The 16,394-nt window shown below is 52.4% G+C and overlaps 2 protein-coding genes across 4 annotated transcripts in view; one reads left to right on the forward strand and one right to left on the reverse strand.

The window, feature by feature from the left end:
- LOC128693780 (uncharacterized) overlaps positions 1-16,394 on the reverse strand; it is a 59,467-nt gene that overhangs the window by 30,676 nt on the left and 12,397 nt on the right. The gene's annotated exons all lie outside the window — the stretch shown is intronic.
- The window catches only part of LOC128693646 (serine-rich adhesin for platelets-like), a 33,481-nt gene continuing 25,418 nt past the window's right edge, over positions 8,332-16,394 (forward strand). For all 3 annotated transcript variants that reach the window (XM_070101953.1, XM_053783421.2, XM_070102043.1), the window contains exon 1: positions 8,332-8,470. In XM_070101953.1, coding sequence (XP_069958054.1) covers positions 8,419-8,470 — 52 coding nt within the window. In that variant the 5' untranslated portion in view covers positions 8,332-8,418. The remainder of the gene's footprint in view (positions 8,471-16,394) is intronic.

Here is a 16,394-nt window from a genome sequence, read left to right on the forward strand (position 1 = left end):
CTACTTCTCTCTTGCGGCGACTCCCCGGAGGGGAGTGTCATCTCGCTTCTCATCTTCATCAGCAGGCGTCCACTTGGGCTTCCTTGGCAGGCATCGCCAGGGTTGAGGGTCTTTGAGCACTTGTTGCCCCGTCGAGTTGTTGGTAGTGTGGCATGGGTTCTAGGCGAGTTCAGACTTTTACCTAGAAAACAGGTACAGGCTCCGTTGGATTTTTTTTTTAAGTGGTGGGGGAGGGGAGGTAGGGGAGTGAAAGAAGGAAGAGTAGGAGAGTTAATAGATGGAGAGGTCGTGGCTACTCTTCGTTATATGTGGCGTCGTCATCGAGGCGGTGAGTGGGCAGCCAGGATGGGGATGAGAGTTCCCAGGTCACGGACGGCCAGATACACCAGCTGGGCTGCGGTGTCTTCTCGGTTCAGGTCCCCAGGTGCCATTGGGAAGTGCCTCCGTCGGAGTGGCACCATCGCTGGGCAGTCGAGGAGGCAGTGCACTAGTGGCTTGGGGACCATCTGGTTGCAATGGCAGCAGCACTCCTCTCGCACACGGTCGATGAGTCTTCTGGCAGTAGGGTAGCCAAGTCGCAGCCAGTGGATCCCAACCTGCAACTTCCTGTCTAGCCTCCGCATGCTCGGCGGGGGCTCCCCCCGGGTCGCCCTGTCATACCAGATCCGGCTCCGCGATGTGCCTGGCCCTGGTAGTGGGCGCCTGGCTGCAGCGGCTGCCCACAGGTCCACCTACCTGTGGCTGATGGCGATGGTGGTCACTGGCTGGGGTTCAAGGGTTGCTGACTTCGCCGCGCCATCTGCTGCATCATTCCCAGCGAGGTCGATGTGGCTCAGAATCCAGTTGATTGTTGCTTGCCGTCCCTGCTCATTAAGTGTCTGCAGGTCCTTCCTGATGGCAGAAATTATCCGGATGTTGTCCCTGGGCTCCCTGTGCATGATGTCCTGGATCGCCGCTCTGGAGTCTACGTGAATGACTGGGGGTCGCCGATGATCCTGGAGCGCGTGTTGCAGGGCCCTCTGGATGGCATGGAGTTCTGCCTGGAGGATGGTGCAGTGATCCTGGAGTCGCCATCCGGCCATCAGGGTGGCATGGTGTATCCCGGCACCTGTGCGGCCAGCCTCTGGATCCCAAGAGCCATCGGTGTAATATACGGCACACCCAGGGTGCTCTGCTGCTGCAATACTCATTGCAGCCCTTTGCTGCAACACGTGTTGTGGACAGTGATGCTTGCTAACTGGGAGGTCTTGGATGTGGACCACAACTGCTTCTGGTGCCCAGGGCGGGAGTACAGAGTACCCCGCCACAGGCCGGTCACAGCCCTTGTCCACGATAAGCACCATGGGGAGGAGTTTGCTCGCTACATCTGCCACTGACCACACCCACAGTCGGCCGGGAAACTCCCTGAGGTCTCCCTGTTGATGTTCAAGGAGGTCTTGCAGCAGTCCCTCTCCACCAGGGAGTTGTACATACTTGGCCACCCTCCTGGCAGCCACAAGGGCGATCCTATCGTGTAGGGGCTGCAGTTGAGCCTCATGATTCAGTGGCACGGTGTTCGTCCACCTTGGCACACCCAGCATGATCCGAGCTGCAGTATTTTGGACGACGTCGAGTCTTCGAAGGTGCGAGGGGCGGGCATGGACCAGGGTAAGTGCACCATAGTCGACGAGAGAGCGCACCGCCTGCACGCAGAATAATCGGAGAATGTCACGGCTGGCCTCCGACCTAGAGTTGGCGAGGGCCCACATGGCCGTGACCCGTTGCATGGTCCACTCTCTGACGTACTCTGCCTGATTCCGAAAGGAGAGCCGATTGTCAATGTGCACTCCCAGGTACAGGTAGCTGCTGACCCAGCCGAGATTGATGCCTGACACCTGCAGTCTCCCTTCCAGCACTTTGGCGTGCAGGATCATGGCCTTGGATTTTTCCGCCGAGACCTTGAGGCCGAGGCGACGACAGGTGGTGGAGAGGAGGTTAAGGTCACGTTGGGCTCTAAGCATCAAACCGCATCTCTCGGTGATGATGAAGGCAAGATCATCGGCATAGCTGAGCAGCTGGGTGCCTAAAGAGAACGGCAGCTGCACCAGCTCATGCATCAGGACATTGAAGAGAGCGAGGCTGAGGACCCCTCCCTGCGGGGTGCCATTTTCCAGGGGCCTGAGGGTGGACACCTGTCCCTGGAAGCGCACTCGTGCACACCTGTCCTGGAGGTATGCAGAGATCCAGGCAAGGAGCCTGCCCCTCACACCCCTGCGTGCTAGGAGGTCGAGGATGGCTGGTGCGCTGGCAAGCTCAAAGGCTTTCAAGGGTCCAGGAAGACAACAATTTTGGGTCTCTTGTTTGACCAAATGCCTGCAAGGAGGGTGGTGATTCTCTCTGCAGTGCCCACTCCTCGTGTGAAGCCGTATATATGACGGTGTTCCGGGCCGAGCTTCCACCGTAGTCGCTCAAGGATCATCCTTTCAGCAATCTTGGAAAGACAGCTGGTGAGAGAGATGGGCCTCATGCTTTCCGGGTCCCTGGGATTGGGGATGGGCAAGATGATGGCCTCCTTCCATGCAGTGGGGAGTTGCCCAGCCCTCCAGGAGCAGTTAATGACCTCCAAGAGCGCATCGTGTCCAGAGGGGCCCGCCCTTGCGATCATGCTGTAGGTGATACCATCCTGGCCGGGGGTGGTGTCCCGAGATGTCCTGAATGCTGCCTTCAGCTCCCAATCGTTGAAGTCAATGTCGGTGTCATCGTGTTCATAGCATGCGGCCTGCAGCCTGGCAGTCCTGTCTGGGAGGAGGACAGCCTGAAGGTTCTGCACATCTTGTGGCACGCGGGCTGTTGCTGCCCTGGAGGTGAAGAGCTCGACCAGCCTCTCTGCTTCACCAGCTGGGTCATGGTGAGCACGCACTGTTCCTCTTCGTTTTCCAGTAGCTATACCTATTTTCGCCCAGATCTCAGACAGGGTAGTGGCATGGTCGAAGGAGGCACACCATTCAAACCACTTTGCCAGGTGGACTCTGTGGGAGATGTGGCGAGAGTGCCCCACCACCCCCCTCAGCAGCCGAAGGGTGTCAGCAGTAGGGTTGCGTCTGTGGAGCCCATGGGCACAGTTGACACGGTGGTTCTGCTCCTTGACTGTCTCGTCGTAGAACCACCAGTCCCGCTTGATGGTGCCTCCAGCCTTGGTAAGTGGGATGGCCACCTCGGCCGCATGGGTGAAGGCCGCTTGAAGGTTCTGGGCAGCCGCATCAGGATTGTCAGAGAGGGAGGTCGTCTCCCACCATTGCTGTATGACATCCTGGAAGCACTGCCAGTCAGCCTTCTTGAAGTTCCACCATGGAGGCAGTGTGTATGGGGTGTGCTGAGTGAGTGCCAGCATGGTGACGATCGCAAAGTGGTCGCTCGTGAGAAGTGGGTGGAGCTCCCACCTCACCCCAGGCTGCAGTCTCCGAGAGAGGAGAGTGACATCCAGTCCGTTGCCGCCGTGGTGTGTCGGCTCCCCATTGTTGAGGAGGACGATCTCGGGAACATCCTCGAGCACCGCCGCCAAATGCCTGCCCATCTCATTGGTATGGGAGACAGAGCGGAGAAGCTCATGATGGGCGTTGATGTCCCCCGCCACGAGCACGCCCTCGAGGCGGGATATGGACAGGGCTGCAACCTCCAAGAGGTCGAGGGTAAACCGTGTGCTCCAGTACACATTGTAAATAGTCAGTGGTCCAGATGGTAGTCGCAGCGTGGCGGCTTGCACCTCCACCCCTTCACCGCAGTTGACAGGGTCAGTGACGATTGAGTGTGGAATGGAATTCTGCACATAGATTGCGGTGCCCCTGGCGGGGGGCCCACCACGCTGCAGGAATGCAGAGAACCCAGGGATGCGTGGCTGTGGGGCGGGTGGGGGTTTGGCAAGGGTTTCTTGGAACAGAAACACATCTATCTCATCCTGGACTGCCGCCTGGATAGCTAGGTGGAGTTTCTGCCTCAGACCACAGATGTTCCACTGGAGGATTTTTAGGGACTGTCGGGTGACCCGTCGGACTCCATCTCCTCCTGTTGGTCCATGTTTCTCCGGAATATCCATGCATGTTCTACCAATTCCTCGGGCGTGAAGACCTGGGTGAGGTGGGCCTGAAGGGATGCTGCGTCGGCCCTCTCCAGGAGAGCCATGCTGTACACGGTAGTCAGGAGATCCTTGCAGACCTGCCTGTCCTTCATTGATGGGATTAGCATGGACAGCACCTCTACCACAAGCTTGATTACGGTGACAATGTGAGCTGGCGAGGTGCCCTCCCTCTGGGGGGACAAGGTTTCCTTGGCTGTGGCCTGTGGTTGTTGGCCCACTCCTGCGATCGTTGCCGCTGCTGTCCCGCAGGTCACGCAAGTCTCCGTGGCTCTCTGTGCCATCTGACTGGGTGCCGTGGCCTGCTTCCCGCTGCATTCGGGTGGGGACTGCCTCTGTCGGGAAGGCCCTTGCTGGTGTCCTGTCTGGTGCTGTGTAGCCGCAGCTCCTTGAGCAGCGTCCCTGAGCCGGGCTTGTTGTGTTCCTTTGTTCTGCTTTTGCTGAGGCTTCGAGACTTGCCCTTACCGTTGTTCCCCTTGCCTCAATGTTGGCGGTGCAACCTGTCTTCTCTGGTGATCCCCCAGTGCTGGGAACTCTCTGCTGTAGGGTGTGGCCGCCGTCGAGGGAGCTGTGCTGGCTACCGCCAGCGGCCGGTGCTGATAGTTCCATGGGTTGGGGCGTGGAGAGGCCATATTCGGGCCCCATGGGGCATTGGACGATGTCCCCGCCTGTTGCTGTTGGGCATTTACTGAGCTGGGCTGGGTCGTCGTCGCTGCAGGGGCCATCCACTGTCGCACCTGTTGCCACTGCTGTACCATAACAGGGCAGCCCTGGTTCCATGCGTGGTGTTTCTTGCTGCAGTTGGCACACTTGGGTTCGGGGCGTGGGGTCTCGGGGGCAGAATGCTTGAGCAATGCAATGCAATCCTTGGAGTCATGCTGCTTGCTGCAGACTCCACACTTCTTCACATGTTGGCAGGTAGCCGCGATATGGTTGAAGCCCTGGCAGTTGTAACATTGTAGCGGGCCCTCTACATATGGCCGGGTCTTGAACCACCCCCACACCCCCAGTGCAATGTGGGATGGTAGGGGCCCTCGGTGGTGGATTAACATATTCCATTTTGAGATCTTGTTGGTCCCGGTGGTCAGCCTCTCTGCCTTGACAATGTTGGGTACATCGAGGAAGCGCTCTGCTGGGATGGGTACAGGGACGTGAAGCACAACCCCCTTGTGCATCTTTTCTTGAGCTAGGAGCTCCCTTATCCTCGGATTCTCTGCAGCCATTGACTTCAGTCGATCGTATGTGTCCTCGTCGCGCGGCTTCGCCACTATCTCTCCCCTGAGCGTGAAGTCGCAGCTGAGCTTGATGGAAGGCATGGTCGCCTCCAGGTTCTTCACCACATCGTAGTGAGGGATCATGAACTTGTTGAAGACCACACTTGGTTGCCTTGCAGCACGGTTCTGAGGTCTTGAGCGCCCTTGTACCATCTCGTTCTCCTCTGTTGCCTGTGGGGCTTCGTCTGGGTTGGTTGTCCCTGGTGCCATCTGCTGAGGAGGAGGGTCCTGGGTCTCTTCCATGGTCCCCATATGTTGGGGGGTGTCCACCTGCTGGGCCGGGCTTGGGTTGGCCTAGGCTGTCCCCATCGTCCCTGGGCCATCTGGGGAAGCAGCTGGCGTCATCTGAGGAGCTTCTGGGGCATCGCCCCCGAAGTGCAGGTTGTCCTTGGGTTTCTTCGCCGGCCCTTCCACTTCCTCCATGTCGCCGTGAAAGTCGTCGTCGCATGATGACATGGGCCGTTTGCCTCTTGGTTCCTGGGATGACATGGCAGTACAGCCGCCCCAACGAGGCTCGTAGCTGTGTGCCACAGTTCCCAAGACCTATTGACAGCCCACACTGGGTTCACAGTGGTGCACAAGCCATGATTACGTCACTCACTGGAATCGTACGGTACACACGTAGGTCACAAGCGGATGTTTTCCCAAAGCACTGAGCACATGCATATCACCCACAAATGCACGAATGGCAAGGGCCGTCAGGTGCTGTGCGTAAACTAACACAGCACAGGCGCCTGGCGAGCTGGACCAGTGCACGAAGTACACTGGCTGGTCAGCGCCACGCCACAGCACACGCACAAATCACACGAATGCACGAGATACACGACAGATTCGCAATTGTGCGTAAACTAACACAATATGCGGACTTGGGGTGTTATTTGTCGCACTATCGCCAAAACGAACGATGGTGTGGCGTAGGTGCACGCACGAACGCCCACGAATGCACACGAATTAGCGAGGCACGGGTAGCACACATATTACTGGCGTGGCTGTGCGTAAACTAACACAGAACACGCCACACTCGCTGCAGAAATGTCTTGAAAGAAAAACACTTAGTCACAAACGTTCCTGTGCGTAACCATGCGTAAACTAACATGGAACTCACAGGGAACATCCCAGCATTCGTGCGTGCTCTCACGAATGCGTGGTCCTCGTAAGAAGGCGCGAGACCGTGCGTAAACTAACACAGGTCGGCGCGAAAGCGTCACTCTGAACACTGCAAATTAGCGGCTATCCTTCCACTAATAGTCCTCGTGAATCATTTCCGATGTTGTTTATCACATATGGAAATACAGTAAATTGCTAAATAGATAATAATATGCACATTCAGAGACAGGTGTGGACAACACGATGACAAGGTGGGTAATCTCGCTGTACATCACGTTGTAAGTCAGCAATTAAACCATACCACGGGCGAGGATAGAACCCGCGATCAGTCATCAAACTCCAGATCGACGCCCTACCCACTGGGCCAGCTAGCTACAATAAGATTCAGTCAACTGGCCCAGTGGCTAGGGCGTCGATCTGGAGTTTTATGACTCTCTGATCGCGGGTTGTATCCCCCGCCCGTGCAATCGTATCATTACAATTTCGTGAGTCAAGATAGCAATTGTTTAATCGAATCCCCGCCTGTCTTGCAACTAACAATGATAAAATAGGAGACAATTTTATTGCGAATTCTACGTGATATTTTAAATGTTTTTTATTGTTTTGATTAGGATGGTGCATCGCCCTGTGAAGGTTAGGATGTAAAAATATCTCTTAATGCGTCGCGCTGTGAAGATAGGCTGGAATAATGTCTCCCATTAATCTCAACTGAAGTATGTATCATTTAGTCATTTAGGTTTAGAAAAGTATTAAATTTTCGATAGATGCAAATTTATTTTTATTGCTCATTTTTATTTTAAATATGTGTATTTCAAAGAGTAAAAGAGAAAATTTGGCTATGTGTGGTCACTGTCCTCGCTGGTTCTTGAATCTGAATTAGAGATTTACATCTTGATAGCAATATGTTCACGAGACGCGCTGAAACCGTATTGGTCATACAGGAAACTGTAACCGCAATTCCACGGAACAAGAGCCCTTCATTAGCGGCAAGGTACCCTCGTAGAAAGGCTTCATCCTGGTGAATGTATGGAAACATGTAGCTGGATACTGATCATAAGTCTCAAGAGGAGGTTCCTTGATGCCGGTAAAGGGGGATGGGTTCTTGATCTAAGGAATTGAACCTGTCCTTTCCTTGGTTGGATTAAACCTGATTGTCACCTGTTCCCCCAGGCGCTGGTTAATATCATTAATATTTCCTGCAGACTTTTCTGTAGTGGTCACACAGTGGTTGTAGAATGGAAGACATTCAGGTTCGATCCAATGAAAGGAAGAAAAAGTTCTGTTCCTCGGACCAAGAGCCTCATTCAGGGATAAAGGCACTTTTCCTCCAAGGAACTGCAGCGACCCCCCCCCTCATCCATCCATCCTTCCGAAGTGTTGTATGACCTCTCTGGTTTAGCGCATCGCCTTAAAAAAATAAAAGTAATTTCAACGCTAGTAGGACAAACAACTACTTGACCATCTTAAGTTGGAGCCACTTGTTTGCCAGACTACAATTCGTCGATAAACAATGTATGTATCCAACGTATTTCTTAGTAATTGTAAATTAAGTTCATTTATAAAGTAAATGTAGAGAAAATTAAAGATATCTCGCATTACAAGTGAAGTTATGATGCTAAAGGTTAAAGCTTATTGATTGCACTAGGATCATTATGGCTGAAATTCACTTTACCCTAATATCGAGAACACTTTATTCTTTAAAATGAATATCAAAGCAAACTCTGTGGCTTATACATACACTTCTAAGCGTATATATATTGTATGTGAGGTGAATTTCTATGACAAAATCTGTATATAAAACTGTGGACAATGTAGCCCCAGCTGACAGGTGCAGCTGCCAGTACCGTCGAGTCTGTGTTAGTGAAAGGTGGGTGGTTACCAAACCTCACACTAGGGTAAACATTAGAGAGACAACCTGCTGTTAACATGTCCGTTGCCTTTAACGAGCGCCATACACCCTATGTTGCACCTCAAACGGGTAAGATGTTATATTAACAAATAACCCTCTCATAGAGAGAAGCTTACAACATTACGTTACGACTTGGACCATTTACAAAGTCATACTAATACAAAAGAGTGAGGGATCCAGTATATATAGGCGAGTGTAACTTTGTAAATGGTCCAAATGGGACCGAACGTCATCTTAAGCTTTTCTCTCCTATGTGCGGGTTATTTGTGTATTGTTCCAGGTACGCTAGTGTGCTTTTTTGTTCTTTAAAGTCCCTTCAAGGGAGGTTCCATGACGCTGGTGAGGGGCTCTTGATCTAGGGAATTGGATCTGTGCTCCGGTTCCCTGAATTGAGCCTGAATATCTTCCATCCCCCCCCCACATGTGCTGTATAATCCTACGGGTGTAGCGCTCCCCCATGATTACAATAATTATAATAATGTTCTTTAAAGACGCTGCAAACTCTTAAGAGATTAGCGTTTCTAAAGCGAATCTAATATTGATCTAAGTAATATGTAAAAACGAGTTCAGAAAAATACTTTTTTTAAGTATAATCAGTTCAAATGTGATTGTGGCTTCCTAATTAATAAATATTGTAGTGTACACGATGTGTAACTGAGCCTACCAGAGGTGATCATTTGACATAGTCTAGTCAAATAAAAACCCTTGTAAATAATCTGGAGATCATAATTCATAAATGTTATTGTGAAGTAACCTCTGTTTATGTATGTATATGTATGAATTTGCAAATGTAGGTGTGTGGAACAAAAAAAAATTACTGTAAATAAAAATGTCAACATCTCACCCCCCTCCCCTTCTCATTTCCTATTTCTGAAGGGCATTGGTAACATTGTATGTGTGTATGTATGTGTTTGTGGATTTATTTTGTATAATTTGTTTGTTTGGACCTGACAGTTTATATTTCATTTATTGTTTCTGATGTTTGTTTTGGTTTGTATATTCTGATTTCTTATGATTTTGTTTCGTTTCAGTCTTTTGCACTGATTTAACTTTGCCTATTATTAGGAACTGAATAGTTATTTACAATTATGTGACGGTGAACTGTTACCTTGATCATGAGAGCTGACGTGGTAAAGGACTTCACTGCTCGGGAGGAGGATCGAACCTCTATTGTTTTCACTTACTGGTTATGCAGAACAAGCAACATGGGGGATGGAAATCTTTAGCTCTAAATCTTTCGCACTCTCGGGCGTCGTCAGAAGCATATCAATAGTGGCCCATAACTTTTGTGTGTGTGCGTGTGCGCGCGCGCGCTATTACACATAATTACATCTTCAGGTCTGGGTTGTATCCTCGTTTCTACCGCCTTACTCTTCTTCATCCCATCTGCCTTTTCATTTGCTTCCCCCCTTCCCATCCTCCCTTCTCTCCTCTCCAACTCCCCCCACTTCCTCCCCCTACTTCCTCCCCCCCTACTTCCTCCCCCCTACTTCCTCCCCCCTCCTTCCTCCCCCCTCCTTCCTCCCCCGTACTTCTTCCCCTACTTCCTCCCCCCCTACTTCCTCCCCCCCTACTTCCTCCCCCCCTACTTCCTCCCCCTTACTTCCTCCCCCCTACTTCCTCCCCCCCCCCTACTTCCTCCCCCCCTACTTCCTCCCCCCTACTTCCTCCCCCCCTACTTCCTTCCCCCTACTTCCTCCCCCCTACTTCCTCCCCCCTACCCCCCCCTACTTCCTCCCCCCTACTTCCTCCCCCCTACTTCCTCCCCCTACTTCCTCCCCCCTACTTCCTCCCCGCTACTTCCTCCCCCCTACTTCCTCCCCCCCTACTTCCTCCCCCCTACTTCCTCCCCCTTCCTCCCCTTACTTCCTCCCCCTTACTTCCTCCCCCTTACTTCCTCCCCTACATCCTCCCCCCTACATCCTCCCCCCTACATCCTCCCCCCTTCATCCTCCCCCCTACATCCTCCCCCCTACATCCTCCCCCCTACATCCTCCCCCCTACATCCTCCCCCCTACATCCTCCCCCTTACTTCCCCCTACTTCCTCCCCTACTTCCTCCCCTCCTACTTCCTCCCCTCCTACTTCCTCCCCTCCTACTTCCTCCCCTACTTCCTCCCCCCTACTTCCTCCCCCTACTTCCTCTCCCCTACTTCCTCTCCCCTACTTCCTCTCCCCTACTTCCTCCTACTTCCACCTACTTCCTCCCCTATACTTCCTCCCCTCTACTTCCTCCCCTCTACTTCCTCCCCCCCCTACTTCCTCCCCCCCCTACTTCCTCCCCCCTACATCCTCCCCCCTACATCCTCCCCCTACATCCTCCCCCTACTACCTCTCCTCTACTTCCTCTCCCCTACTTCCTCTCCCCTACTTCCTCTCCCCTACTTCCTCTACTTCCCTACTTCCTCTCCCCTACTTCCTCCCCCCTACTTCCTCTCCCCTACTTCCTCTCCCCTACTTCCTCTCCCCTACTTCCTCCCCCCTTCTTCCTCCCCCTACTTCCCCCCGTACTTCCTCCCCCCTACTTCCTCCCCCTTACTTCCTCCCCCCTACTTCCTCCCCCTTACTTCCTCCCCCTTACTTCCTCCCCCTTACTTCCTCCTCCTTACTTCCTCCCCCTTACTTCCTCCCCTACATCCTCCCCCCTACATCCTCCCCCCTACATCCTTCCCCCTACATCCTCCCCCCTACATCCTCCCCCTTACTTTCTCCCCTACTTCCTCCCCTCCTACTTCCTCCCCTCCTACTTCCTCCCCCCTACTTCCTCCCCCCTACTTCCCTCCCCCCTACTTCCCTCCCCCTACTTCCTCCCCCTACTTCCCCCCCTACTTCCTCCCCCCTACTTCCTCCCCCTACTTACTCCCCCCTACTTCCTCCCCCTTACTTCCTCTCCCTTACTTCCTCCCCCTTACTTCCTCCCCCTTACTTCCTCCTCCTTACTTCCTCCCCCTTACTTCCTCCCCTACATCCTTCCCCCTACATCCTTCCCCCTACATCCTTCCCCCTACATCCTCCCCCCTACATCCTCCCCCTTACTTTCTCCCCTACTTCCTCCCCTCCTACTTCCTCCCCTCCTACTTCCTCCCCTCCTACTTCCTCCCCCTACGTCCTCCCCCTACATCCTCTTCCTTCTTCCTCTTCCTACTTCCTCCTACTTCCACCTACTTCCTCCCCCTACTTCCTCCCCTCTACTTCCTCCCCTCTACTTCCTCCCCTCTACTTCCTCCCCCCTACTTCCTCCCCCCTACATCCTCCCCCCTACATCCTCCCCCTACATCCTCCCCCTACATCCTCCCCCCTACTTCCTCCCCCTACTACCTCTCCCCTACTTCCTCTCCCCTGCTTCCTCCCCCCTGCTGTAGACAGCCTGTACTGTCTACACAGACAGCCCATGCTGTCTGCCAGCTTAGTTCATATTTTGCACCACTCAGGTGCTGCCCTCTGTAGCCAGGCCTCTCGGTGGCCACTTCAGCATGCCGGGCCTTGCCTCGCTCTCACTCACACAGCGGCCTAGCAGGAAGACACGGGAACTCCTAGCTCTCTCTCGTGGGATGGCCCTTCCCAGGCCATGGGCACAACACAAGCCTGTGTACCCACCTCGACACTTAACAATAAAGTAAGAAGCCTCCGAAGACATATCATTTAGCCACCCGCTTGCAGCACCTACCAAACAAACCTATTAAACATTGGTAGCAGTGGTGGTCGCAGCAGTGTGTTTGCCCAGAGAGAGGAAGGTAGAGGTATGAAGTCATCTTCACTTCATCACCCTACACAAGAAGCATCCGTCTCTCAACAAGTTATCTTGATGTCGTGTCTGCACGTTTGAGCATCCATACATAGGTACAAGCAGGATCCAGCCGAAATTTGCCGAAATTCTCCGAGAATTGTAAGTGACCCCATGCTACAGCATCCCACGCTACAGTATCCCACGCTGTTTCTCAAGTCACGTGTTCAGTGTCATTTGTATGTTGCTGCTGTTGTTGTTCAGCTCAGCACAGCTGTTTCAGCAAGCCAGAGGTGAGTTTTGTGGTGATTTCTGCGTCCAGTGTGAGCTTCTCCACGTGTTTGTGAGTGTGGAGGAGGAGAGGAAGTGGCCGTTCCTCACCTTGCCCATGCTCGCCCTACTCACGCTCACCCGTCTACCACACACTCGCCACTGCCCACTCCCTCTGCTGTGTTTTCTGCTGTTTTCCATGTGAATTCATTGCCAGAGCTGTGTATCCGAGTGCCCGAGGCCACTAGAAGCTACGTGGATCAGCATGCCACATAGATCACGATGCCACGTGGATCACGATGCCACGTTGGGTGTGGGCGATGTCACGTGTATCTACAAGCCACGTGAGTTACCAGATGTCCCAGGCCACATGCTGTGGTCTGCTGCCTGCATCACATTGACGTCACCGACGATGCTCCCCGACTTCATGACGTCACGATATCTGCCTGATGTCACCTCGAGATGTCTGCTGATGTCACAGTGCTGCTGACGTCACCTCGCGACATCACGCCTGACATCACATGATGTCACATCGAGTGCTTCTAGTAATTATTTCAGTATAGTCGAGAAGATTAAGAGAAGATATATGTCGTGTGTTAATTCCTCTCAGTCAGTGTTCTCACATGTTAGTGTACCGCATGTACTGCGGTGTGTTTAAAGTTTCCATGTGTCCAGTGAGGTCTGAGCCAGACCTGAGTAGCACCACTGTGCTATGTCACCCGATGTGACCAGTGCATATGACAGCTGATGCCAAGTCAGCCCCCGAGTGACCGAGCCCTCTTGTACAGAAAGCTTTTATGCTCGTCGCTCGTGATCTGCAGAATCGTACCTGCTACGAATCCCATCGAGATTTGTTTCACTTCACCTCCAGACCGTCAGAGTGCAGTTATATGTAGAGAAACAAGTCTGGGGATGCTTAGACTAACCTCTGCTATAACTCCAACTGTCGAGAGAATGACACGCTGTGTCAGCCTCGTGTCACAAGCTTCAGTGAGCAGCCTGCACAAAGAAGATGTCACTTTGACTGCTAGCTCTCTCACTGCAGTCTGGTGTATGATGTTACGACTCCCAGATGTTTCGCCCAGTCGTCTCTGTCACGACTCGCTCCACAACTCGCTTCACGCTCACCGGCAGTGACAGCCCAGCGACAGTACCAGTCGAGAAGTGTCCTCCTGAGTCGCTTGCCAGAAGTCCTGCCCAGTTGCCGAGTTTTGTCGACGCCTCACTCGAGGGCACCAGCATGTCGTGCCCCAGGTTGAGTGAAACCTGCAGCGACTCCTACGATGTCTGCTTCACCGTTCCAGAGGAGACCGTAACCTGTTACGTCACAGCTCAGCCGCAGCGATGTCTACTGTGTTGCAGTATCTGTCCAGATGCAGGAAGGCGTGCAGTGATGCCCTTCGACGCTCACTGCCTATGACCACAATGTTTAGCACACCCCACACGTTTTTTTCTTCCCTCCCTGTAGGAAGTTTTTTTTCCATGTTCATATGTATATATACGTTTTTATTTTGTGTTCTGTGCCCTGTTCCTACGAGAGAGAGAGACAGAGTTTCTTTTACCACCAGTATTGTCGCGTCGGGACGACGCGCGGTAGGTGGCCGAGCATATGTAGACAGCCTGTACTGTCTACACAGACTGCCCATGCTGTCTGCCAGCTTAGTTCATATTTCGAGCCACTCAGGTGCTGCCCTCTGTAGCCAGGCCTCTCAGTGGGCATGCCAGCCTGCCTGCCCTTGCCTCTGCCTCACTCACACAGCGGCCTAGCAGCAAGATACAAGGCCTCCCAGCTCTCTCTCGTGGGATGGCCCTGCCCGGGCCATGGGCACAAACACACAAGCCTGTGTACCCACCACGACTTAACAATAAAGTAAGAAGCCTCCGAAGATATATCATTAACTACCTGCTACCACAACACCAAATAATCCTTTTTATACTACTTCCTCCCCTACTTCCTCCCCCCTACTTCCTACCCCCTACTTCTTCCCCCTACTTCTTCCCCCTCTACTTCCTCCCCCCTATTTCCTCCTCCCTATTTCCTCCTCCCTACTTCCTCCCCCTCTACTTCCTCCCCCTCTACTTCCTCCCCCTCTACTTCCTCCCCCTCTACTTCCTCCCCCTCTACTTCCTCCCCCTCTACTTCCTCCCCCTCTACTTCCTCCCCCTCTACTTCCTCCCCCTCTACTTCCTCCCCCTCTACTTCCTCCCCCTCTACTTCCTCCCCCTCTACTTCCTCCCCCTCTACTTCCTCCCCCTCTACTTCCTCCCCCTACTTCCTCCCCCCTACTTCCTCCCCCCTACTTCCTCCCCCCTACTCCCTCCTACTTTCTCCCCCCCTACTTCCTCTCCCCTACTTCCTCCCCCTACTTCCTCCTTCCTACTTCCTCCCTCCTTTCTCCCCCTACTTCCTCCCCCCTACTTCCTCCCCCTACTTCCTCCCCCCTACTTCCTCCCCCCTACTTCCTCCCCCTACTTCCTTCCTCCTACTTCTTCCCCCCTACCTCCTCCCCCTACTTCCTTCCCCCTACTTCCTCCTCCCTACTTCCTCCTCCCTACTTCCTCCCCCCTACCTCCTCCTCCTACTTCCTCCCACCCTTCTTCCTCCCACCCTTCTTCCTCCCACCCTTCTTCCTCCCACCCTTCTTCCTCCCACCCTTCTTCCTCCCACCCTACTTCCTCCCACCCTACTTCCTCCCCCCCCTTACTTCCTCCCTCACTCTTACTTCCTCCCTCACTCTTACTTCCTCCCTCACTCTTACTTCCTCCCTCACTCTTACTTCCTCTCTCACTCTTACTTCCTCCCTCACTCTTACTTCCTCCCTCACTCTTACTTCCTCCCTCACTCTTACTTCCTCTCTCACTCTTACTTCCTCCCTCACTCTTACTTCCTCTTTCACTCTTACTTCCTCCCTCTTACTTCCTCCCCCTTACTCGCTCCTGCTTCCTCCCTCCTACTTCCTCTCTTCCTCTACTTCTCCCCTACTCCCCTTTCTTTCCCACTAGGTCGATACTAGGGTTAAGTCCAAATCCCTCGAGATAGGTAATTTGATGCAGGTGAGGGGCTTTTGATCCAGGTAAGTGGGCCTAACCCCCCGTGAATCAACTTAATCTCTATTTCTTGTGTTGTAATAACTTAAGCGAGACGAGCTGCCTGCCTCAATGATCATAGTTTTTGACTGATGGCTCAGAGTAAAAGTCTTGAGTGTTGTATTAAACTTACTGGCAGACCTGTGTTATTCCTTGCTACAAATTGTCCTTAACATTTACTAACCTTATTTATGAAGAATAGGAATCTTTATTACTGAAACGTTTCGCCAGCCAGTGGCTTCTTCAGTCCAGCGTTCTTCTTTGTATTCGTTTGAGGAAGCCACTGACTGGCGAAACGTTTGCGTAATGAAGATTCTCAAATGTTGCACAAGTCTCATTCTTCAACTTGTCAGTTTTCTAAATAATTTGTTTTATAGCCCTATATATGATAGCGTTACTGCCTGTCTCGTGATCCCTGGTTAAACTGAATTCTATTCCACTGTCGTTATTTGTCGGTGTAACAAGCCTCATCTCAGACTTCGATGAATCTCCACAGAGTTAATGACTGTCATATTAGACCAGTAATGCACTGCAATATAAGCGCTTATCACTTAATTACAGAAACTTAGAATATGCGTTTAACTGCTGAGACTGTTTTCCGTAATGTATTTGTTGTAATTGAACTCGGATAGTGTTTCGTAATACTCATTATTTACGCAAGTACTTTTCTAGTTTCAAAGCATATTGCCCAGTTAGTATATTGATATAATCACAAATATTTAAAATGGATTTAATCAAGTTAGATAATAATTCCCACAAATCAGAATTACTTACTGAAAGAAGCAACTGTCTTTTTATTTGACAAGCAACCGCAATTAAATGTATTTAGAGTCTGGCCTCGTAAATTTCAGGTATCCACTGTGCAGCTAAACCATTTTTTTCCTCCCAGCTACTCTCTTATCAACCAAAACAG

This window comes from Cherax quadricarinatus, chromosome 1 (assembly GCF_038502225.1).
Source record: "Cherax quadricarinatus isolate ZL_2023a chromosome 1, ASM3850222v1, whole genome shotgun sequence".
Taxonomy (NCBI): Eukaryota; Metazoa; Arthropoda; class Malacostraca; order Decapoda; family Parastacidae; genus Cherax; species Cherax quadricarinatus.